At 52.7% G+C, this 25,398-nt stretch overlaps 1 protein-coding gene across 1 annotated transcript in view; it reads left to right on the top strand.

Annotated features, from left to right (window-relative positions):
- Nucleotides 1–21,384, top strand: part of USP43 (ubiquitin specific peptidase 43) — a gene marked incomplete at its 5' end in the record, with an annotated part of 191,878 nt that extends 170,494 nt beyond the window's left edge. The window contains 7 exons of the mRNA XM_019542826.1: nucleotides 4,468–4,571; nucleotides 10,156–10,236; nucleotides 12,119–12,248; nucleotides 14,855–15,203; nucleotides 15,543–15,701; nucleotides 18,121–18,279; nucleotides 19,615–21,384. Of these exons, the coding sequence (XP_019398371.1) occupies nucleotides 4,468–4,571; nucleotides 10,156–10,236; nucleotides 12,119–12,248; nucleotides 14,855–15,203; nucleotides 15,543–15,701; nucleotides 18,121–18,279; nucleotides 19,615–20,729 (2,097 nt within the window). The remainder of the gene's footprint in view (nucleotides 1–4,467; nucleotides 4,572–10,155; nucleotides 10,237–12,118; nucleotides 12,249–14,854; nucleotides 15,204–15,542; nucleotides 15,702–18,120; nucleotides 18,280–19,614) is intronic.
- Between the last annotated feature and the right edge of the window lie 4,014 nt (nucleotides 21,385–25,398).

Genomic DNA, 25,398 nt, shown 5'->3' with positions numbered 1-25,398 from the left:
CATGCCCTGACTCCCTTCATCACACACTTGTGCAGTGACTGGCTAGACAAGGGATGCCTTTTTTTCTGAAGTAAGTGGGACTTACAAGGTGCAGTAGCTGCAATTTGCCTTTCTGCACAAGGTCTTGTGTGAATATCTGCTGTAGGCAAAAATGGGATCTGCAGTCAATCAGCACCTCTGCAAAGTAGGCCACTTATTTAGATAACTAAATACGCGTTTACATGTCTTTAACACCAGGGACCTAAGTCTGAAAATAGTGGACTCAGTGACTTGCCTGAAGTTTCACTGAAATAGAGCTGTGCTCTGCTAATGCCAGGCCCCATATATTTACTGTAAGGCCATCCTTCCATGCAGTAGTGACCCTACATGTATACTCCATTTCTGTCTTGCCGGGACACTTCTGCAGGGCAGGGAGCTGCATCACAGGGAGAGCTGATTGTTTCCAGTCCAGCACCCCATCAAATGGGGAATTTTCCTCTGTTTCGGTTCAGATGCAGAATGGTAAAGCAGGTAACACACGTCACTCTTCTAGAGAACTCGATGTTTGATCATTTTTTACTTGTTGATTGCCTTTAATCTAACAGAAAATCCATTCAGACTGAAATGGGGGGGAAATACAGCACACTGCATGTCCAAATAGGCCCATCCCATGTGCAGTCTGTTTTGGTTAGATGGAGCCCCAGGCCTCTGTGTTTAGGACCCTGCTAAAAAAAAGCAGTGCAGCATTTCCTTCCAGTTCTTCAGAGATGTGCGAGCCTGGCCCTTTCAGCTGGTGATTTGGAGTTAATGCCCGCAGGCTGGATCAGATCTCTGTGCATGGCTGTGAATATGAATCTCTTCCAGCCAGACACTCTTGCTGTTGCCATTAACTCCCATGTGCAGGTAAGACTGTCAAGTATTCAGAGCAGCTCATGTTTGAGCCAACCATGGCACCATCATAATAATGCCAGGGGGCTATTTGGGAAGGCTGCCTGACAGTGGACTCTGAATTGAGTTCATGCTTCCCTTTTCACCTGGCAGGGAGCCCTGCCCTCATGCAACCTGCTTTAGGAAGCAGCAAGACTTTCCCAAATGGCTGTAAGCATCTTTGTCCCCTGTAGCAAATCCCCATAAAGAAGCCATGATGCCATGTGTGCAAACCTGTGCTGCATCTCCGGATGCAAAGCAGATTCAACATATATATTTCTGTAAGACCCCATGCCTTCAGGAAATGCTAATAAAACACAGAGCATCTGTAAGAGACTGTGGTGGTTTTGGGAGGAATTACTTTTTTTTTAGGAATCTGTTTCTAATATAAGTCTAAAGAGATTTAATTGGGTGTAACTCCCGTAAAGACAGGGGTTATTCCCCTGGCCCACAGAGTAAACCTGGTTGTCTCAATTCAGTATGCTGTCCCGGTAGCGCCTCTGTAGTATATCTGACCAGGAGCCCTCCCTGGAAAAGGATCCTTTCCATTTGCTCTAAGCTCCTTTATGGTTTCTGTGCAGTACCTTGAAAGCTATTAAAAGGTCACAATGGCTTTCTGTGCTCCTCTTTGAAACCATCAGGGCTGCTGTGGTGTCTCAATGAGAGCTTGGTCCATTCCATTTAAAGAACGGCTTTTGACCCTCACACAAAGCTCAAGCTATTAGGCACTATTTATATCACAGCATATCTGGGCTGTGGGCAGAAGGAATTGGAGAGCTCGAGCACACGTTCCCCGAGGGAGTGAGAAGGTCCTTTCTATGGCACAGGAGCACAAGTGCTTACATTGTGCTTGGCATTGTCAAGGCACACACCAAAGAGGGGTGACTTAGCCCTCACTACCACAGCAAGAAAGACAAATAGCGCTACCCCCAGATTGTTGGCCAGGACAGCGAGGCACCTTGAGCCGCCTGTGCCTCACTTTCCTCAACGATAAGCAGGGGAATAAAAGCCCTTTACCACCCTGAGGGTTGGGGCTGGCAGATGAAGCTCAATTCAGCTCATTAATGCTTGTGAAGTGCTTTGCTCTCCTGGAAAGAAAGTGCTGTTTGAATTTTCTCTTTGCTTTTGGACCCCCTAAAGCACCATGCTGACACAGGGAGCTGTGTGGCCCTGTGTCTCTCTCAGCCGTGTCTGGAGGAGTGTGAGATTACAATCTGAATATTGTCAGGATAACGGATTCATTTTGTGCCCTCTTCATTTCTCATTACAATCCCTGTCAAAAGAACGAGGAGCAGAATGTAGCAGATAATGAAAGCCAGGATGTATCGGCTAATAAAATGCCAAGATTGCTCATTCTAATGACAAAACATCATAACAGGGAGGGAGATGGCCCCAAATTAGTCCACTCGCATGTCAATTGAGAAATTATAATAGGTGCTGGGAGGAAATGTTACAAAATACACAACCGTGCCCAGACTGCAACGGGACCCGGCATTGGGGGTGTAGCTGGGACTCCATCCATTGTCCCAAATCTGGGAGCATTTGGCTTCAAGCATTGGTTCTACCTGAGCTGGGACTACGATAGTATCCCAGTAGCACGCAGGGACCCAAAATGTGTCCAGAGCCAGTATTGTGCTAGGGGAGCTGCAGAGAGGGTTGAGGAATGTGAGCTGAGCTGCATGCAGGTGCTAGGGCTGGAAGAGCTGCTCTTGGAGGTTATCGGTGTGGGGCATGGGGAGGCCTGGGTAAAGGTCCAAGATGAGAGTCACAGCAGTTGCCGCAGGACAGGACCAAAATGTACTGTCAGAGCTCCCTGGGACTGGAATAACAACAGCAGCAGCAGGAATGTAGGAGTTCTGGACTGAAATAGCAGGGCAGGCAGCAGGTCAACGCAGAGAGGCAGCAGCAGATAGATGGGGGAGCAGTAGCATTACTAGGTCTGGGGGAAGAGGTTGGGGGGCAAAAAATAGCAGCTGCTCTACTGCTGCCCCAGTCTGCATTGTCCAAGGGGCAGAAATGTCCAGTTATGCCTTTGGATGGGAGGAGAATTCACCCAGCAGCTCTGTTTATCGACAGCCTTCTGGAGGAGTATGGTTCAGCTCCTGCACCTCTGCAATACAAAAAATAGCACAAATCGAAGTGCAGAATCCTAAAATGTGTATCAGTTGTTTCAGTCATCTGGATTAATGCGGATAAAACACATGAATTCCTGTCTGGGGTGAGCACATGCGTGTGTGCACATGCGCACGCACAGAATCCTACTTCACCCGTGTGTAGTGTGGGTGGCCATCTAGTTCAGTTACCTGCTGTATTTGTGCTGTCGAACCTTCCCAGGTGAGGAGCATGGAGTCCCTGGGGAGGAGTGAGGCGCTGCATTGAAAACGAGCTGCCCAGGTACCGATCAATTCTTTACTATAGGTTGAATTTGCTGTGCAAGTAAAGGATGAGGACAGTTACTTTGGCCGGATGCAGCCCATGGGGTAATGATAAGGCCTTATGCTTAGTACTGATTTGTGAGCCTGGAGACTTCAAGTCCCAGCAGGAAATGCACCATCCTGATCCAAATGGCATTGTTACATGTCATTTCTTTCTGCTTCCCTGAATCTTTCCATCCTGCCATATCAGGCAAAGACTCGGAGGTGTAACAGGGCAGTTCTAAACCCTGGACAGGGCCAGCACACGAGGCAGCGGCTGCCCTATTAGTTTTGCTGCTGCCCCATTCACCCCTTCTTCCCCCTTAGCTACACTACTGCTTCATTTTCTCTAAAACAGCTCATGTCACTTTGCTGACAAAGCTGTGCTTCTCCCCAGAAACAGCTGCATTTCTCCTGTGGTGGAGAAATACCCACAGCCTGTCAGATGCTTGGAGAGCCTTTAAGATGAAAGGTGCTGTATGAATAAAACTAAAACTACTGAACCTAAAGAGACCATCTTGCAGCAGGCAAAAACTGGGACACTGTTCTAGATGTTGCGCAGACCTCAGGAGCCGGTAGTGCACTCCTGGCCCTGGTGGGTCTTGCTGCCTTAGTCAGGTGCTATGCAGGCAGAGCTGATGCTGCTCCTGGTTCACAAAGCTCCCAGACTGAATCCAATGCAGTGTGTTCACACAGCACCACGTACCACTGTGCTGCACCCTCTCAGCAGGTGCAGCAGGACACTAATCTGGGATCAGTTTGTCAAATTTGAGACAAAAGTCCTCTTCAGGGAAGCTACAAAAGTTAGGATGGTTCTGGAAAAGGTGGCCACTTTAACTGAGACCAGCCGGGTGCTAGTGCTCTGTGAGACAAAAAAAAATCCTTGCCAACTCACCCTCTCCTGTGCCCCCTCCCTGCTCTCTTGGGCTCTTCCTTGGTGGCTTTCACTAGTAATGCGTGCTTGTCTTCTCTTCTCTCCATTTTGGACACCACGCATCCCACTGCCCTGCTTGGCCCTCCCTATCCTCCCGGCCGTGCTCTCCAGCCCCACTCGTGTCATAGCTCCCGCTGGCTGGCTGTGCCAGGTGCAGACTAATAGGGGCAGCACCGCCGTGGGAATCTCACCTTCTCGGCTTCTGTTTTGCAGAGCGCGGGAGTCTTGTTCCGGGTCCGGGTCGCCGGAGGCTCTGTGGCATGCAGCTACCTCTCCCCCCAGGACAGCAGGCCTCTCTACCACCCAGCTATCGACAGGTAAGAGCCTGCCCAGCCCACGGCAGGCACTTGGGTGGGGGGCAGTGGTTGACCAAGCAGGCAGGAATGCTGTTGGTGGTTCAGGCACCCTTGCTCTCCTCCCGTGTGGGTTGTGCTTCCTGCTGCCGGTGGCTGAGCTGCTCGCTTCGTAAGGATCGTGTGATGGGGTGCACTGCTGCTGCTGCCCCCGTGAGGAGGAAACCAGGGGGCTGAGGGGGCAAAGCTGGAGACCAGGGCTGGAGACCAGGGCTGGCTTTAGCTCTGTGTGAAAACACGCAGGATACCCTTGAGCTCCCTCCCCACCTACGATCAGGCATTTCCTCCCAAATGAAGCAGCAGGGCCCCTGTGGTGGTGATGCTACTGCCCTGTGTTTCTTTGAGAGCGATCACGGCGTGCCTTCCTGTCAGACAGTGGCCCATCCAGTGCTTACTGCCTGGGAGACCGAGCCCCCTTGCCGTGCCCTGGACTTCACGCGCCACTACCTTGCTTCCTCTTACTCTGAGCTGTAAATATTTCTCCACCCTTGCTGGCTCTCTGCAGCTCTGTCAGGAGCCCAATTGTTCTGCTGTTGACGTGGTTGCCATGGGCACCTTTTGTGGCTGGCGGCAGCTCATTAGCTCATCCAGCAAGCTGAGCATCCCTCCTAGCTGGCTGAGGTCTCAGGTGTGGGACCCTGCAATGGAAGATTGCTCTCCTGGGAGCTGGAAATGAGATGGGATTCGTTTTCCAGGCAGTGACTTGGCAGATGGGGGTGGGATCCAGTGGTAGCCATTCCAGGTGACAGGGCTTGTGAGGAGACCCAGTAGTAAATTAGGAGCCTGCGACTGAAATAGTGGAGGCGCAGTGCATGGGTGGTTAATACACCGAGCCCAGGAGCAGGAGACACAGAGGCCATTCCTGGCCACTCTCCCTTGGTGACCTCAGCTTCCTGATACTGCCCCATATTTGTGGTGCATGGTTAGGTGCACAGATGAGCGTGCCATATCGATGTTATGCTTTAGAGCCAGTGTTTGCAAGCTGCTTACATGTGCCCTGCTGAGTTGGGCCACCGGTCAGCTTTACTGTTTCCAGTCACTTCCCAGCTCCCAGGGGCTCAGCCCCTTAGTGGGTCAGATTGCCAAGTGCTCAGGACCTGCCAGACTACTTCAAAGAGCTCAGCTCCCACTTAGCCATTGACACAAATGGCCAGATTTCCAGAAGTGCCCTGAGTGTTGAGCTGTGTTGAGTGTGGCCTAAAGTGTTCCTGGGTGAGCTGCTACGTATTGAGTTTGCCTCAGACCTGGCTTTTTATTTCCCCAAGCCCTGCTTTTAATTCCACTGAAGCCCAAACTCAGGGCAGCGTCTCTTTAGCAAGCAGGGACGCTTGGATCAGACCCACTGTGCTACCCTACTTCCCAGCAACAGGGATCCCTCCTACAGCTATATTCTGTTCTGGTGAGCTGGTTTCTCCTATCTGCTTCCTCTCTGCAAGAAGCCTGGGGATGGAGGTAACCCTTAGACGGGAATCTCGTGAAATCACTTGCCACCTGGAAGTGCCTTGCTGCCTGAAGCATGCACCGAATCAATTGCACAGCTCTTATTGATGTTCCCTAGTAAAGTGCAGTGTTACTGTCCTACATCCAGCTGCTAATTAGACAGGGAGGATTTGCTGCTGCCTCTTGTATCTGTCTCGCTCTGCCTGTAATATACCATGCCGGGCATCACGGCCTTGGCAAGGGAAAGTCAGGCGGGTGGCAGGAGCAGCACTGCCCTGGGAGTCTTCCCAGCTCCTTCACTCCAGCGTGGTTTCTCATTTCTTCTAGGCAATTACTTCCTTGTTCCAGGTGAATGCTTATGCTTGGCCTGGCGGGCACGATGGCCAGCCAGGCTGTGTGGGCCCAGCAGGGGTACCTTTTGCAGCTTCTGTAGCAAGCACAAAGTGGGAATGACACTGGCAGCTGATTTCTTCCTCTAGTCAGTGTTGGGAAGTAGGCAGCTACAGTTTGCCGGGGCACAGAAGTTAGTGCTACTACTGGATTGGTTAAAGCCTCTGTGTAATGTCGTGTGGTCCAGTCATGTTAATACCCTCTTATACCCCAGCTGTGCAAGCATACAGTGGGCCTTACTTTTTAATTCCCCCGGCTGGTGCCTCCTGCTATAGGCACAGTGAGCTCATCATGCCAATTCCCTTGCACCTGCACACTTGTGCTGTGCTCCCATACCGCCTACTCCTGTGGCCCAGCAGTACATCCATGAAGGGCCCATGAATTATGAACATCTCTCTGCTCCTCGCTCAAATTCTGTTCAGAGATAATGTTAGTTCAGATAACATCTCCTGTGAAGCGGAGAGCAGATTGGGCCGTCATCTAGCAGTAGTGGTTGCTAATCACATGGTAGGTGGTTGTGGGACCGGAATGACACAGTTGCTAATATCCCAGCTGGTGGATTTGTTGGCTTGCTGCAGGGAAGGTGGAGCCATGCTCGTCAGATCAAGGGAAAGGGAGAAGGGTGGGGGAGCCACAGGGGGAAAGAGGCAAGAATCCAGATGATGCAAAGCCCACGACTACTGCAAAGGCCCCAGCCCTAGCCATGAAACAACTTGCTGGTGCATTGCCACTTGGGGCTGGTCGCCGCTGTTGCACGTGGTTGGTACCAGACCCCACGTCTTGGTCGCTGCACAGGTGCACGGGGGGGACACTCTGCCCCAAAGCAGAGGTGAAGGCTCTGTTTCACAGGAAAGGTGAAGTGACGTGGCAAGAGTCCTGTAGGGAATTTGTGGCATAGCCAGAAAATGGACACTAACCTGAGGCAGGAGGCCAGCTTTTCCCTCTGCATAGGCCACTGGCTTCCTTCTTTGGCTCCCTGAAGCCAGTTACACCCTCCAGGCCAGGGCTGAGGTTGACCTCTCCTGAATGAGGCCATGGAAGCTGCCAAACCCCCTGGGCATTCAACGAGGCTGAGGTGTGATGGCAGCATGTGAACTGGTGGCGTCAGAGAGTGGTGTAGTGGGAGGAGGTTTCCATCTCCGCAGGGATATCACAGAGCCTTGAATTGTGCCCCAGAATCTGCAGCAGGCAGTAGGTGCAAAGGTAGGCCCTGTGTCCTTTTCCCTGTGGGCACAAACCACAGGCTGCATTTCCCTTTGCCATGTCGAATATCCAACCTGCCCTCCCAGGGGCTGCAGGGCCGATTTGGGTATTGGGGCTGAGGGAGGGAGCTTTGCAGCTAGCTCCCAGCATGGAGGGAGCCAGCAGGGGAGATGCACCTGCACCGTCTCTAGGAGGAGACTGGCACCCGCTGGACTTTCTGGGAATTACATCCAGGTTCTCATTTCTAAATCTGATCTCTTGCAATCTGACCAAGTCCTCTGCCCCCATTCACTGCCTCGATTTTGCATTGCTAGTGCACAAGACTCCTCTGCATCTCCATCCCTTCCAAGGACACGTGTAAGGCTGCATTCCTTCCCTTGCTAAGTGCTAACAGAGACAAGGACCTTTGTGTTGTATCTTTTATTGGGCCAGTTGCATAAAATTGGGATAAAATTAGACAAAATTTTGAACACGAGGCATTCTTCTCCAGGTCTGAGGGAAAAGAGGCACCAGATGATTAGAAATAGTTCTGCAGGGCTGTGAAATTGAAGGAGAGAGAAATCCCCAAGGGTAGCAGACAAACAATTAACAGAAGAAAAGAAGCTTCATTACTGGGAGATCAAGACCTATCAAAAGAGAAGAGGATCATTATCCCCTGTAGTGTGAAGGAAGAACGTGGGGAATCAGGCAGATTATAGTATGCCATAAAGTCAGTGCCACCGTTTACTTCCTGGTTCTTAGTATCCAGCCACCTTACGAATTTTTGTTTCCAAGCTTCCGTTTTAAAAGTGTTTTGTAAATTCCCCTTGAGCACGGAGATAACGAGGTCAGAAAGGGAGTGGTGGTTCTGTGAAAAATGTGCTCCTCCGAGGGAAAGTACAAAACGCCTTTTGTAGACAAGCCTACGGACATCGTTTTGTAAATCTAATGGGTACAAAAAATCACGAACTAAATATAGACATTGGATGTATGGCACATTATAACCATCTGCATTTTACCAACTGCACTGTATCACCAGTTCAACATTCCCCTTCTCCCTCCCCACCTACCTGTCTCACATCTGTTGTCTCCCATGGCCTCTGATCCTCACTGCCACACATTTGCATTTTCACATCTACTTCTTGCATATTGGCTTCTATCCACAGCAGACTCTTCCTCTGCCTGAAGAAGGGTATTTGTGCCCGAAAGCTAGCAAACAACAATTTTCCCAACTATTCAGTTGGCCTAATAAAAGATACGCAGGGTTGTTGGTTGTAGCTGTGTTGGTCTAAGGGCACAGGCAGACACAGTTCTTTGGGTAGATGTGATATCTTTTGTTAGACCAGGTAAATAGTGGGGAAAAGTTCTTTGCAAGCTTTTGGGCACAAACACCCTTCTTCAGGCATGGGAGACCATGTAGTTGGTCTAATAAAAGATATCACATCTATCTGAAGAACTTAGCCTGCCCAATAAAAGAAATCACATTTACCCAAAGAACCATGTCTGCCTATGTGCTCCTATAGGTATTTGTGTCTCTATTCTTTATTTTTTTTCTGGGAAAGTTCATTCTGGTACATAGTTGCTCTCTAGTTTCACCCACATAGTTACCGTGAGAGCATGTGGTGCATTGGATCAGATATATCACATTTGGGATAGGCATGTGTATGCGACTGGCTCAAGTCCTGCCCCAGATCCGTGAATTCTGACGGGTTCGTTGTGAGGGGGGAAGGAGGAGCTGATTGTTGGGACAGTAGAGATGTGTTGACAGATTTTGCTTCTGTTGTTAAGGCAAGGCTGTATCGCATTTAATGTCTGTTGAACAGGGGGGAGTTGCTTCTTATGATGAATTGGGCAAGGCCAAGGGATTGTTTGAAGTGGTGAATCAGAATCCACGCCTGGGATGGCACCCTACAAAACACCGTATACCCGGTCCACAAAACCAGCAATCATCCCAAGCCCCTTAGTTCCATAGTGGTAGGCCAGCATAGGTCACAGGGAAGTGGAAGGCATGGCTGTTGGATATCCCTCGTTGCTCTGGAGCTGAGGAAACTGCAGGGCCCGACTCAGTGGTGAAAGGCAGCTCCACGGACTGCCCCCCTACAAGGGATCTGCTGGCAGGTCCTTGCGTTGTACTGCAGGACCCGGTGCTGGGCCAGCAGGAAAGGGATACATCAGAGAACCTGAGGCCAGCAGAGAATGGGCTGCCTGCAGGGAGCAGCCTCAGTTTCCCTGCCACGTGACCCCACCGGCACCAAGTTAAAGAGAGGGAGGTGAGCATGGGTCTTGCACTCACCAGAGTGGTCAGGGCTTTCAGGCCTTCACCCCCACTTCCCTCTGATGTATTAACGGGCCTATTTCTAAGGGTTTCCTGGTCTCTATGGAGGGTTCATCCCAAGCTGGCAATGACTGTAACCCCTTGAATTCTTGTGCTTTCCTTTCGGACCAGGCTAGAGGTGCTGGTTTCCTACGTCATGGGCCAGAAACCCTGAACAAAATATCTCTTATCACATGTGCTAACTGGCTGTCCTTGTCCTAGCAGAGCACTGCAGTTCAGCGGCCCCGGTGGCCCTCCCCATGTAAAGCTGGTGGTGGAGTGGGATGTGAACACCAAAGAACGGTAAGTGCCCAGCATCCTGCTGCCGTACCGAACAGAGCATGGGGTCAGCTGAGGCAGAGCCTCCACTTCAGGCTCACCCAGGCACGTGCGGGGGTCTGAGTGGCAGCATTGCCTCATCTGGAGGTAGACCAGCCACTGCCCCTCACACCAGGGCTTCGACTCCACAGTCCCCTTGGAACAGCAGAGGGTCTCCTGTGAGCACACCCTACCCAGGGGCTGCTCTCTCTGCTGGCCAGGACCAGCTCACTGGCCTCTTGGGATGCTTTGACTTTGCTATTGCTAACTAAGAGGTGGGTCAAATCCAAATCACTTCACTCTGGGGAACCTCCCACTGATGCCAAGGAAGGGGAAAAAGACTGGGACAATTAAGATCTGTCCCAGTGGGAATCCTGCCTGAGTGAAAACATCCAGTTTAGGCAGAACTAGTAAGGTTTGTGGCCTGGACCAGGGGCCCCCCTTCTCCATCCTGCTCCTGACACTGGGTGGCTCCATGACTTCGTGTCTCTGCTGCCTTGGATGGAGGATCATCCTCAGGCCCGTGTGACATCTCTGCACCCAGCTGGGAGGCAGAAAGACTGACAGCCACTGTCTGTCCTTCAGCTGCACTGGCATCCAGGGGCTAAAGCAATTACTTCTGCACCAGTCATTGGGCCTAGTACAAAGTCATCACAGCAGGCTGCCGTCCCAGAGTAGTGCCTACAGCTGGAGGTGATTCACACACCTGGCCTTCATTTGGACAAGCCACTTGGTGGCAGGAAGACCCCCTGTGCAGTTACTGAAGCCCGCAGGCATGGCCACTCGGTCAGGAAGCATGTCAGTCAGGTCCTCTCCAGGGGAATAAAGTCCATAGCCCCAAACTGCTTCCACTATGGCAGCCTCCAAAGAGGCCAGCGACTGAATTAAGGAATTTTAAGCTAGTAGGGTCACACTGCTCCTTGATTCGCCTGGTGGACAGTAGGGGTACCGAAAGGAGCAGTTGCACAACCCCATTCCTCAGTATTAAGTTGAATGTTAAAAAACCCAACCTAGGCTTATTTGGAAGCTGAATTACTGCTCTTCCTGTTGGTTTTAGCTGGGAGCAAAGGATGAATCTAATTGCAGCAGCAGGAGAACTGCTGCCTAAGTGATTTTTAACAACACTATTATTAAATACAAACAAAGGGGAAGTGTCCCATAGTGTGTGACAGATTGGTGAGCTCTGTGCTTCACATCAGTGGCCGGCTGCCAGCAATGGGACACGCCTGTGCTTTGGGAGGGCAGGACAGCGGTGGAGCAGTCAGAAGTTTACTTGGAACGAGGGAGACTTGATCATCGGCTCGCGACTTCCAGGCAGCCGCCTTCTTCCAGGACTACCCCAGGACACTGGCCAGTTGAGGGCTGCCTGTGGGTCTTCTCCATCCGTAATGGTTGGAGTTAGTGTTTTCAAGAGTGGCTAGTGATTTGGGGGCACCCAACCTGTGACACCCAGAACAGTTTGATTTCTACAGGGAAACCCCCAGCATTTTCTCAAAATCTCAGCCCTTTAAGGTATCTCAGTCTGGCCCCTCAGAATCACTGCTGAACACTTTGGCCTGGGCACCTAACTGCAGTCACCTGCATTGGACAGTGTGGGCCACAGCTTCATCAAAAGGGTCCCTCAACAAGGCAGGCAGATTTGCTCTACAAGGCAGGCAGATTTGCTCTACTTCATGCAGTATTTGTTCAACTGGGCAAACTCCTTGCCCAAGGGTACAGAGACAGATGCCACAGAATGGCCTGGGAAAGACCTGGGGAATTTCCTGACTGTATCATCCACACAGTCTTAAGCACTGAGGCAAAGGCAGGGCTAAGAACCACAGATAGTTTCAGCAGGCTGGCTGTGACCCCCTCTGTCCCATTGCAGACTGTTTGGCAGTATCCAGGAGGAGGTGGTCCAGGATGCTGAGAGTGTACGGATGCAGCAGCAGGTCCACCAGCAGCAACACAGCTGCACCCTGGACGAGTGCTTCCAGCTCTATACCAAGGAGGAGCAGGTATGCGTGTGTTCAGGGCCAGCGGAGTCAACTCTGCACTCTGGGCCTTGAGTCATCTCACGCTCTGGACTGCCTGGGGCACATTATGCTGGGCAGGTGGAGATGGACACCAGCCTGAGCATGGTGTGCCAGAACCCAGCTCTGGGCTTTGTCACCAGGCTCACAAGGGGAGACATTTACTGGGCCGCCCAGGGCGTCCTGTGCTTTGGTCCTCATGCCTGTGACTGCAGGGAGGCCATGCTGAGAGCTCAGGCAGGATAGATAGCTAGACAGAAAATCCCAGTTTGTGGTTTTAGGTGTCCAGCCCAAGCTGGAAGAGGTGGGGTGAAGGGAAGGGAGACCCTCCCTAGCCCCCATCCAAGAGAAAAAGTTTTCTCCTCTTATTAACTAAAGCAGACAGACGTACTAGGGCTCTGCTCCCTCCCCACCCAGTCCCAGGCTGCAGGCCCATGGCAGAGAATTGGGCTGAAGGCACAGGAATATTGCAGGGCACTGTTCATGGGTGGGGAGGGAGGAGAGCAGGAGGGGCAGGACAGTGTGCCCAGAATATGTGCTGATTTCCACACTGTTGAGCCAAGCTGGCAGTGAGGGGCTCTGCCAGCACCCTGCTAGAAAGAGGTGGCACCCTGGAGTGGGAGGTAGTCTGCACCCAAGGGTGTCCATGGCAGGAAGAGCATGCCTAATGCTACCTCCCCAGGGCACTGGATATGGTATTGGAGTGGCACCAGATCCCTCCCAAGGAGCATATGTTAGGATGGGGCAACATGGCATGGGCAGAGGCCCAGGGCTTCATCAGACAGCTCTGCCAGGGCAGATGGGGAGTAGGGGGCAGGTGGTATCTTGGCCTGTTGGAAGGGGGACATCTAGCTATTTTTGTACTTTGGGCAGTGGCAGGGGAGGGGAACCACAGGCAAAGTCCCCTGTCAGCCTTACTTCCCACCCCAAAGGGAGATGCCTCTGCTGCAATGCTACAGGGTTAACCCTCTCACATCCCCTGCCAACCTAGCTGCAGAACATGGCTGTGAGAACCTTATTTTGGCAGTGGTTGTGGGAGAGGTAACCCAGAAGCTGTTGACCGCAGAGCAGGGGGAGGAGGAGTGAGGCTGACTCCTGTGGTCTGTGCATGGTGAGCCCGTGGCAAGCAGACCCCTGCCACTCTTCCAGTGCCACCTCCCTCCCAAGAAAGCACCCAGGCTCATGTTAGTTGCCCACCCCTAGTTCCACTACAGCCTGGTGTGCTGAGCCAGTACAAACCATCTGGAGCCACAAAATACAGAGGCCTCTCAAGGCCCTAAGACCCAGTGCAGTGCAAATCAACAAGGCTGCAACAGTGCCAGGAAGAGAAAATCCCATTCAGCTAACAGAATGACTGGGCGTTCCTCTTGGGCAGCCCTCCCCTGTGCAGCCCAGCCCATGGCACTTGAAAGTGTAGTTCCCATTGTCTCAGAGCCTCCTCACTGCCCAGCACAGCCCAAAGCTGGCTGCACTGGCCGGCTGCAGCGTCTGGGATCAGCATGACAGGTTCGTCAGTCCAGGTGTTGCTGGTGTTTCAGTTGGAGCATCTGGGGGCTGAGTCTTGGCCACTCTCCACTGGCATAAGGCCCTTGTATCCAACAACGCTGCTCTCCCACTCTAGCACTGGAATGCATTCCCAGTCTATCCTGCCCAGACCAAGTCTCTTAAATGCTCCATGACCTTGCCTAGGTGGCATGTGATTTGTGGGTCAGTGGACCAAGAGTCAGACTCATTGAGCCTCTGATAAGACTCGGCTTCTGTCTCTGTGCTGCGCCCTCTTCTCCTGTTTATGGATTTATGCTAAGCAGCCACCATCATGGCCCAGGAGGCCACTGTGCCAGGCAGACACACAACCGAGAGCTCCAAGGAGCTTACAGTGAGACAGCAGGTGGACAGACAGGCAGACAGACGGGGGCACAAGGAGAAGCTACTGATCAATGTGATGAGCTGCGTTCTCAGCTTGAGCTGTGGACCTCAAGGAGGTCCCAGGCCATCTTCCCCATGCCAGGCACAGGAACTGGCAAGGAAAAGCTCCTCACTGCCTGCCATCACCTGCTTAGCCATTGCAGAGGGCAGGCCTGGTCCACAACCCCTTAGGAAATGGGAGGCCCCTAGCCCTGTGTGAGGGCAGAGAGGGGAGGGAAGTATGAGAAGATAGAAATGTTTTGCAAAGGAAGATTGTATTTGCAATCCCTGGGTTATGCCCAGAGCACCATCATGGGGGCGATTCAACCCCAGAGCAGAATATACCATGTGGCTTGGCTGGTGGGAGGGCATGGCACTGACTTCTGCTGGAAGGGATGGGCACTGCTCAGCTGTGTGCCACAGGCTCTGCATGGCTAGCAGGGGTCCTCCTTGAGACCAGGCCAACCAGGGGAGGGAAGCTTTGCTGCTGCTCTCACCAGCAAGTTCCCAGCAGCCATGACTCACAACACCATGGCAGGTGTCAGCCCTGCCCACCCCCCACCCCCCATTCTTGATGACAGAGCTGATGCCATGCTGACTGGACACCCCGTGCACAAGCCAGCACTTGGCATGACTGGGCCACATTTGGCTTGCCATCGCTGTCACATGGCTTCCTGTCTCCCCAGCTGGCCCCGGACGATGCCTGGCGCTGTCCCCACTGCCAGGTACTGCAACAGGGCATGGTGAAGCTGAGCCTGTGGACACTTCCTGACATCCTCATCATCCATCTCAAGCGGTTTCGCCAGGTGGGCGAGAGGCGGCACAAGCTCTCCACGCTGGTCCAGTTCCCACTCTGTGGCCTTGACATGGCCCCCCACGTGGCCAAGAGGAGCCAAACTGGGCAGCACGTGCTAGGCCAGTGGGCAGCCTGGAAGCAACCGCCGTACCTTCCTGAGAGCTGCCAGCTGGACTACCTCTATGACTTGTATGCTGTCTGCAATCACCACGGCAGCATGCAGGGCGGGCACTATACCGGTGAGTGTGCCCTGGCAGTGTGCAGGGCGGGCATTATACTGCTGAGTATGCCCTGGCAATGTGCAGGGCGGGCACTATACTGCTGAGTGCGTCCTGGCAAAATTCCCTCTAGGCCTTGCTAGCTAGCCCCCAGCTCCGTAGCCTGCTGCTTCACCCAGATACTGAAAGGGTGGGGGGATTCCCATGGGCTGAGCTGGCCAAACAGCCTGGGTCTAGTTTGATGAAACTCAAACTCAGCTGAGAGCTGTTTGCCTAGGCCATTTCTCCCCACAACGTCCCCATTTCTTTTCTAAGGTCCCCAGTCCTTTCCTGACCCTGAGCTATGTTGTCTGTCCACAGCCTACTGCCGCAACTCACTGGATGGCCGCTGGTACAGCTATGATGACAGCACAGTGGAGTCAGTCCAGGAGGATGAGGTCAGCACCCGGAGTGCCTACATCCTCTTCTACCAGAGGCGGAACGCCATCCCCAGCTGGTCGGCCAGCAGCTCCGTGAGAGGTGGGCACAGCACCTTGCCTCAGGCATGGGCGGGCTCCAGCCAGACTCCCCTGGGCTGCTGGGGGCCCAGGCCAGGCCCTGCAGGCTTTCCAGGGTCACCCAAAACCATCTCCAAGCAAGAATAAGCCCCTCTCTGTTTTAGGGGCCTCTGTCTGCCAAGGGATCACCGTCACTCAGCTGAGTCCCAATTGATTTCTGTGGGGCTCATCCCCTGAGCAAGCACCTCAGGGTGTACGATCAAGCCTTTTGTGAGCTCTGCTTCCCTAGTGGTGTCACATTCTCCAGGACCGTAAGTTATATCAGTTTGTACCAGCAGGCCCAACCTTCCTCTCCCCTCTGCTTTTGACCCTGCACCCTATCTGTGTTTGGGAAAGCTGCCTTGGTGCCTGCTTGAACAGATGCAAATGAGGGGCCCAGGGCTGAGTCCACCCTGGGTTCAGAGAAACCATCAGCATCACTGAGTGGTAGCATGATGAGGGAGGGAAGGAAAGGGGAGGGGTTGCCTATGTGTGATGCTAACCGTCAAAAAATGTACACACATGCAGACACAGTGAACTCACACCTGCAGACACAGTGGTAGCAAATGGACACACATGCATCACATGCAAACACTAGTACAAAGCATGCACATGTGACCATGTGTGAACAGATGCACACAGTGCATGCAGGCATATATGAGGTGTGACATAGCAGCTGGTCTCCTGGGGCAGCAATGACATGCGGCTGCTGGTGCTATTAGCATGGACATATAGCTGCGGTGATAGCTGTTATTTTTCCACTCCCACTTAAATGCCCTTCTGGTCACCCTGCCCTGTACATACCTACCCAGGGCTTCACTCCACCCCCACCTCCCTGGAGTGGTGGAATCTCTTTTGACAATAGCTGCATTTGCTCTGACAGCAGGAAGCTGGTATCCTCCCAAAGCGAGCCCCTTGTAGCAGGATAACTGTAGCGCTGAAATGAGGTGCTGGCCTGTTTGTGCTGCCACCCCATGGCATGCGTGTATAGAATCACTAATGCATGCTCTAATTTGCTATTTATTACTATCACTCTTGTCAGTGGCTGCTGATTTTATGTGATTTGTTTTTTGGATGCCTGAGATGAGACACTAACAGCCTTATTCTCAGGGGAGCTGTGTGCGTTGTTTGGTGGCTCAATCAAGAAGTCAAAGAGCCTGAGTCCAAAAACTGGGACAGTTTATTGAAAGTAATGGCAACAGACACCTGTCTGCCAGGGAGAGCTGCTTCAGGCTGCCACAGCTGGTGCACAAACTGCAAAAGTCACTCTCCCCCGAGGTACCTTCCAAAACCCTTCACAAGGAGGGTGGTAAAGACTGGAACAGGCTACCCAGAGAGGTTGTGGGATCTCCTTCCTCGAAGGTTGTTGAGACCCAGCTAGACAGAGCCTTGGCTGGGATAATATAGGTGCTGCTTTGAGAACGGGGTTGGACTAGATGACCTCTTGAGATCCCTTCAGAGTCTAATTTTCTATGATTTTATGATTCTAACAGGCAAATATAACAATTTGCTGAGCTCTAACAGCTATCCCCACCATGAGCATCTGCTGCCTCACTTGGCAGCATTTGCAGTTGCAAGTGACAAAGAAGTGCTGGGTACCTCAGTGTGAAACCCCAGAGCCAAAGCAGCCAGTCTCCAGGGCCTTTTGCAGATGTTAGAGCTCCGTAACCCTGGGCTTTGATGTAGAGGGGTAATGTTCCCTTCCACTCCCCTCCCCCCCACAACCTGGCAGAGCCCGTGTTTGAGACCTGTTCAGTTGACATGGTACCTGTGCCCTTCAGTGGCACATGCATCTGATGAAGTGAACTTGGGCTCACGAAAGCTTGTGCTCTCTATATGTAACATGTTTAGGGAGTCTGTAAAGGTGCATCTCTACCCTGCCTTCTGACTGGCTTCAGACTAACACAGCTAACTACCTCCCTCTGCACATGTTCCTAGTTAAAGGGAACAGCAGCATTATCACCTGCTAGCCTGGGGTTTGCTCCTGTTCAACAGAGCTTCCCTCTCCATGGAGTAGTGTCCTCTCTGCACCTGTCTGAGCACCAGTTCACAGGCTGGATAGATGAGCTTACGCCGTATGCAGAGGAGACCTGCAAAGAAAAATAAAACAGGGGCCTGTGGAACTATCTCCCCCACCATACCGGGCCCCTCTGTAATGTATAGTGGCTTCTCCCTGGTGGCTGGGTCCTCACCATGGGACCTCAGACTGCCTGATGGTGCCAAGCCCAAACATGACAGAGAGGGCATGGGAGTGTTTGCAGCAGCCTGGGCACATTCTCTGCTGCATGGAGTCTAGGAGATTTGGCCTCTTCTTCCCCAACCTTTGTACTAGCTGCAGCACCTCATAGCCTTTCGTGCTCTGGTGACATGGCTCTGGCCTGTTGTCTGGGTTTCTCTTGCAGGCTCCACCAGCTCCTCTCTGTCTGACCATTGGATCACAAGACTCAGCGGAAGCAGTAAGAGGGAGAGCCTGGTGTCCCGCAGCTCCATGACCTGCCCCTCCTTTCTCAAGCCCCCCGACTCACCTGTCTTCCTGAACGCCACAGTCAGCCAGGAGAAGGGTGAGGCTCTTTTGTGTCAGTGTGCCCAACACCTGTCCCTGAACAGCCAGCGCCGGGGGCAGCGGGTGTGACACAGAGCAGGATAGGGCCTTCTGTCCATATTGTATTGGAGACCAGCTCTTGGTGCCACAGGAGCCAGGTGGCACTGGGCTTCCTGGTATTAAAGAAGAGGCTTGGGGATGAGCAATATATAATTAGCAGGGAATGGCAGATGCCAGACTGGTTCCTGAGCACACAAGACAGAGCCCTGGAGCTGCCCCTAGGCTCTGACTGACATAGAGCCTGTCTGCTAGGCACCATGGACTGAGGAGTTCAGGAGTCATCCTCAAGCCCCCGAACTGGTCAAAACTGAATCCTCCTGAGCTCTGTTTATTCATATCTTGGTGCTGGGGCCATTGAGGCCCACGTTTTCTAGTGTATCTTCCAACCACAAAGGTTGGAAGGTGACAGTGTTTTTAAATGCAATCTTGCAATTCTCCCTTCGGTCCCAGGACCTGGGGCTTTAAGACAAGCACCAAATATCACAGATGTTACAACAGAGTTAGTGAGTTGGCCACGGCCTGGATGCAGGGTGCCCAAATCTGCAGAACTGAGATGTTAAGGGAACCTTCACACTTTGGGCCTCTCAGTGTTGCTAACCTGGCATACATAAAATTAACCTCTATGGTGCCATTTTTCACCTTCCCTACAAGGCTATCCCACCCAGTGGGACTGGATCCATGGTATTCTCTGGCTTTTCTTCCACATCACTGACATCATCTCTCCTCCCCACATGGCTGCCTCCACTGACCACAGGAGTGCCAGGCCAAGAGTAAGGGCAGCCAGGGAGCAGCTGCCATGCTTAGCTGGTATGTCCAGTTGACCAGGCCTTCTGTGATGCTCCACATGCCAGCTGCTAGTCCAGTGTACCAGTACATCTAGTCAAGGGTGCATCCCTTGTGTAGGTGGATGGAGCATGGGACTAGCAGAGAGGATGCCCAGGACTGATTCCTCACCTGGTACGACAGACCTACTGGGCTTGTGACCTCTGACCACACCCCCCTTGTTCTAGTAGTATCTGTAGATCATGGAGCAGCTCATACGCAGTGAGAGACAGGCCCTGCCACAAAGAGTTCATACTCTAGAGAGACCAGGCAGACAAAGATGGGAAGGGATGCCGAGGCAAGCAGTGATTTGCCCCAGGTTACTCAGCAATGCTGATAGGAGCTATCCCCCCCACACACCCAACTGGAACAGGCCTCCCCTATTCCTTCCTGTGGAATCGTGGCTCTGGCCTGACCCTGGGGAGCTGTTGGTGGTTTCATGTTATCTAACCTATTTGTGTCCCTCTTCCAGGAGGCTTTGAGTCAAGACCCTTGGTGCGAGGCATTCAGGGACGGAGTGTCAGTATGAAAGTATCACCTACCAAGCCCAAACTGGGCACCACCAAACCAATGCCCCTTCGCTGGTCCTTTGCATCCAAGGACAGGCTGCAGGGTGTGTCTGGGGAGCTGGTGGAGTACCTGGAGTCTGGGCGCCGGCCCAGGTACACTAATGAGTCTATCATCCCACTCATGACGGGCACTGCTGGGGAAGAGAATGGGCCTTTGCTAGCTAATTCTAGGCTAACCGCTGCAGGGGCTGTGAAGGACCAAGAGGGTTGTGGGTCAGGAAGGGCTAGTGGGAGTTTACAGAGCAACACAGCAGGGCCAGCTGAGAACCACAGCAAACCCCCCTTGCCCCCGGAGAAGATCAGCACCTTGAAGAGAGCGAGCAAACCAAAGGAGGACACAGGCCAGCCACACAGGACACCCAAGAAGCTAGAGTTGCCTCTCAATGTGGCACCACCGAGGAAAGTTGAGGAGCCAAAGAGCAACGGAAGCAAAGCAAACTCAAATGGAGCCACGTGTGTCAACAACAGCGTGTCCCTCCCCTACGGCTCCCTGAAGGGGAGGAACATGGACAACGACCAAAGAAACCCTGCCAAGGCTGGGGAGCATGGCCGGGAGAGAGAACCCGAGGCCGAGAGGCAGCAGGAAGGGAAGTTCACAATCTTCAGGGCTGGTTTCCTAAAGAAGGACACCAAGAGGCCCAGCGAGGTGGAGCGGTGCTGCACTTCGGAGACGGCCATGGGTTCCTCCAGGACATCGCTCGCCAATGGCACCCTTGGTGTCATCAGCGAAAGCAGGGTCAGCGGCACACTGGGCCGCCGCAGCCAGGAGGGCCTATCCAATGGCAGGATCAGCCGCTCCGAGCTGGATATCAAGCGCTCCCAGAGCTCGGTCAGCATCCACAGCAAGGCCGACTGGCCCCTGCGGAGATCATCCTCCCTCTGCAAGAATGGTAGCACTGCTCACCAGCACAGCCGCAGCGCACCAGTGGAAAAGGTGGCCTGTGGCACCTTACAGAGGGTCAGATACCACACAGCCTCCTTGGGCAGGAAGAAACCAGTGCCTGAGTCCAGCTTCTAGACCATAGCTGAGGAAAGGTGGAGAACTCACACCGCTGCTGCTATGAGCCAGGGGGCTACTGTGATTGGAGGAAGGGAACAGAACAAACTTGGTGAGAGTCTACACAGGAGAAGGTGACTTTGCTAGCTGCCGAGGCCAGACTCAAAACCACATCAATCAGATCTCTGGGCTTCCAGGTCCTTCTGGGAGCTGCGTTCTTCTCTTCTCCATCCTGTAGAGCTGTGAAGGGACCTGAATCCCCTCACACCACCCGACGCCTGGTCTCACTCGAGTGCCACTGCGCTGTCTGGACATGTCAAGTGGTGCTCCTGTACAATCCATGCCTTAATAGGGTGGAGCACAAAGCAGAGACAGGAGGATTAGTGGGAGGGGGAAAACCAGGGGAGGGAGAGCCAGTTTTGAGCAAGAGGGAGAGTATTTATTCTATACGGAGACAGAGTTTTATTGAAGCAGATTCAAAGACACTTTTGGTTTTCTAAAGGCAACTATTTTGGTACTGAGGGGTGGGTGGGGACAGCACAGGGGGGCCATTTCAACACGGAGGTCTATGCAATAATCAATTCTTCTACTGATCTTTTGTACACGGGTGTCCTGTTGTCCACAGATGTTAGAGTTTTGCAGATCTTTCTATTAAATACATGTCAAATGAGCACAAGGCATGGTGTTTGACTGAGTTGCTCCTGGGACACCAGCAGATGGGAGGAGATTGGGGAGGGTGATGCCACATGTGTGTAATGGTTGGCTGCAGCACTTAAGAGCCATGGTTTTTTCCACTAGATCCCTGGTAAAACCACAGAGGTCAATTCTCCAGCATTGCGCAGCCTGGTGAGTCACTGACGCCAGCACTTTGTATCGGTCCCCAATCCAAAATGAGCAAGGGAAGGTTCTGCTCTGCCCTGCAGGCATTTCCACCCTCCTGGCACTCATCTAAACAACAGTGTGAGCTGTACCGGGGAATTGGATCATTGGGACTTCCCAGCCTATGCCTAAGCACCACTGGCACAGATCTCTCCTTCGCTGCACCTGTTCAAGGGAAGGCTCAATAAAACCTAGTTAGCCTGAGAGAGTAAGGCCTGCAGAGTTAGCCCCAAGACAGCTTTCTGGAGACAAGTCCCTTAGCCCTTGATTACAAAGGGAGGAGTGAGCAGTGAGACCTGACGTCACTGACTGCAGCTTTCAGAACCAGGCAGTCTGTGACATGGAGAAGAGCCCAGTACTCTATAGGTAGCCCCACTCACTCCAGCTGCAAGGGTGGGAGTCTTCCGTAGGCCTCACTGCTGCCCAGACCCTGGCTGCCCACCTTAACGCCAGCCCCAGGGCATGGCAGTTTTGCTCAAGTGCGAACTGTGATTCATAGATTCATAGCTTGCCAGGGGCTGGAAAGGACCTTGCAGATCATCGAGTCGCTCTAAGCAGGAAGACAACTAGGGTCAGGTGACCCCAGCAAGGTGACTGTCGAGTCTCCTCTTGAAAACCTCCAGGGTAGGTGACTGTACCATCCCTGGAGGGAGTTTATTCCACAGTCTGGTCAACCTGACTGTGAAGGAGTTTTTTCTGGTATTAAGCCGAAACGGCCTTCCAGGAGTTTGTATACATTGGTCCTGGTCTTCCCCGGGGGTGCCCTAGTGAACAGTTGTTCACCAAGCTCCTGATGCACTCCTCTGATACAGCGGTAAGCTGCTATCAAGTCCCCTCTCAACCTGCTCTTCTTTAAGCTAAAGAGGCCCAGGTCCCTCAGCCTTTTCTCGTATGGCTTGCCTTGCAAGGCTCCGATTATATGGGTGGCTCTTTTCTGGACCCTCTCAAGTTTTTCCACATCCTTATTGAAGCGCAGCACCCAGAACTGGACACAGTACTCCAACTGCAGTCTCACCAGGGCTGAGTACAGTGGGAGCATCACTTCCTTAGTTTTACACGAGATGCATAGGTGGATGCATGCCAGCGTGTTGTTTGCCCTGCTGACCACCATGTTGCACTGACGTTTCATATTCATGCGATGGTGGATCATTACCCCTAGGTCCCTTTCAGCCATGGTGCAAGTCAAGCTGTCACCACTGAGCCTACATGTATGTTGAAGGTTGTTTGGCCCCAGATGAAGCACCTTACACTTCATCTGGTACCTGTGTCAGAGGGCACTGTGTTTTGCTGCAGAGCAGAGGACATGGAAGGTACCCAGACACAACCAGGCTCCCAAGACAGGCAAGTGCACTGCTGTAAGCAGACTGCAGATTTCAGGAGTCTCTATTATTAGTTACCTGTTCATGATCGGTATTGCTGGTGAGGAGGACAGACCTTCTCTAACTAAGCCTAAGCCTAAGCCAATCCCTGCAATGGCTATGAAGGACCAAGAGGCAGGATAGTCCGAAAGAGTTCATGGGAGTTTACAAGACAGCAGAGTGGGGCCTGTTGAGAGCAGATGTATGGTGCTGTGGGAACAACCTGACCACCATGACTGCATGTGTGTGTATGTGTGACTGTGCCTTTGAGCTCAGGGAGTGATGGGAGAGCCAGGCTGCAAAGTGCTTCTACTTTGCAATTGAGAGACAGCTGGTGCAAGCCACACCAAAGGCCCTATGGGACATGCAACAAGCAGCTTCCTCATCATCAAGGCTGTTTCAAATGCTGCTCATTCCCCAGTTTGCAGGCAGCGTGTGCCTGTGCTGTTAAGCTTGTTTTTCAGAGGGAGCCTTCAGCCCGTCTGCTCTGCTTGAGGGTCAGGTTCTGGCTGTGCAAGCGTGGTGGACCTGTCAAGGTGAAATGTAGCGCAGAACGTGAGGGCCTTGACCATGGGGCCCATGGGTCCTACAGAGTCAAAGGCACCTCAGGGTTACAGCGCACAAAGTGCAGTGCAGTTGGAAGCCTTGCAGTGGGGAAAGGACTAGGCAAGGAAATGTGTATTTGACTGGTGAAACAATTGAAGTTGCAAGCCCTCAGTGCTCACTGGGAGCAAGCCCACTGCCTCTACCTTGGGGGATGACACATTGGCCCTGAAGGGCTAAATGCTGAGTGCCTGGGCCTGGGGGGAACAGATGCAGTTGGAGAGGCCAGGATGATCCAGAGAATGTTTTTGGTGCTATGACAAAGTATTGTCCAGGTGGGGAAACTGAGGTAGCTGCTTACTACAGAGAACAAAGATTAAACCAAGGGAGTTCCTTGTCTCCTGATCCACTGCCTCTCCCCACCCTGCTGCTAACCCTGACGGCACAAGGAAGCAAGAGCGGAGCCACCTCACAGAAGGACCTGCATTGGAAACTTCTGCTCGTCATTATTAAGGATGAGCAAAATGTGGCTCCGAGCAGGCCAGGTCACGGGCCTTACCCATAGATGTACAGGAAATGGTCACATCTTCAGAGAGCTCTGCTGCCTGGAGCTGGAGGATAGCGCTACTGCTGGCAGGGCCTGGCCTAGAGGATGTTGGCCACCTCAGTGAAGACTTTTTGGGTGGGGCTTCAGGTAGGGAGGGGCTAATATTTAGATTTGGGTCAAAGAGGATAACTGTGCAGTGTCTCCTAAAGCCAGACAGACTCCGGCCTGATCCCCTCTGTGAGCGTGTCCTCTAGCCAGATCCCCTTAGCAGATCACCTTTTGCTCCCAGCTCTCACCAGCTTCCTCCTAGGCCTTATGATCTGTCCTGCCCTAGAAGAGGGCAACCGTCAAGAGTTCATAGACTGTGACTCGGTCTGTGATTTAGCTGTGGCTGGATCCTTAGCTGCTTTGAAGATTAGGACCAAGGCCTTAAACTGACATCAGAAGCTGACGGGAGCCACTGCAGGGACATGAGCACAGGGCAGGAGAGTTGACCTCCTGCTTGTAACCATTTGTAAGGCACAAGGCTCTTCAAACTTGCTGGAAACTCCAATAGCTGGGCAAAGCCATGTCTCTAAAGCCAGGCCTTTTCTCCTCTAAAGCCAGGAACAAAGTCCTCATTGGGCTTAGATCCTGGAGTGGTCTTAGCACCCAGTCTCCTAGTCACTCACTGCCTGGCTCTTCGTTACTCAAACAAGGCTTTGAAAACATGTGTCTTTAAAAGCAGAAACCAGGGATGCTTCTAGCTGTCAGTTACTGCTCCCACGAGCCATCTCAGAGGGAAGCAGAGGAGGCAGGCATAGTTTCACTACCATTGCTTGACTACTCTTATCGCCATGCCAGCAGGGATGGGCATTTTGAAGCCAGCCTGCAATCCCACCCCCAGAACTGGAGTCTTTCAGAGTTTAATGTTCCTGTATCGGTCTCATGGAGCCCAGAGTGTCCCAGGAAGCACAGTGTATGCAGGGAAATCTTGCTCCACCAGAGATTTGTTCTTCCCAGGCTGCCCTGTATTTGCCCCAGGTCCTTGAAGGGGCAGGTGGTGATGTGCTCCTTAGTTCATTCCAGAGCCCAGCTCCATCCTCAATTAGCTCTCTAATCATGAGTCACCCTGGCACTAACTGACCCCTGACTGCGGAAAGCGAGCACTCTGGAGGCCAGTGCATCCTGCTTTCACCAGGTTTTGGATGAGGCCCACTGCCAGAGTCGCTGTGACCTGAAAGCACCTGCAAGCAGCAAGCTATGTCCCGGCAACAGAGCCCTAACAGATGCATCTGCCGGCAGAGCTGTGCTCACACCCTCTGTGCTGGAGAGGGCGGTCCCCGAGCAGAGCTCCGCACGAGCCTTGTGTTAGATGCAGTCA

The sequence above is a fragment of the Crocodylus porosus genome, unplaced genomic scaffold (genome assembly GCF_001723895.1).
Source record: "Crocodylus porosus isolate Cpor-Errol unplaced genomic scaffold, CroPor_comp1, whole genome shotgun sequence".
In the NCBI taxonomy this organism is placed as follows: Eukaryota; Metazoa; Chordata; order Crocodylia; family Crocodylidae; genus Crocodylus; species Crocodylus porosus.
This window is presented reverse-complemented; position numbering and strand designations above follow the sequence as displayed.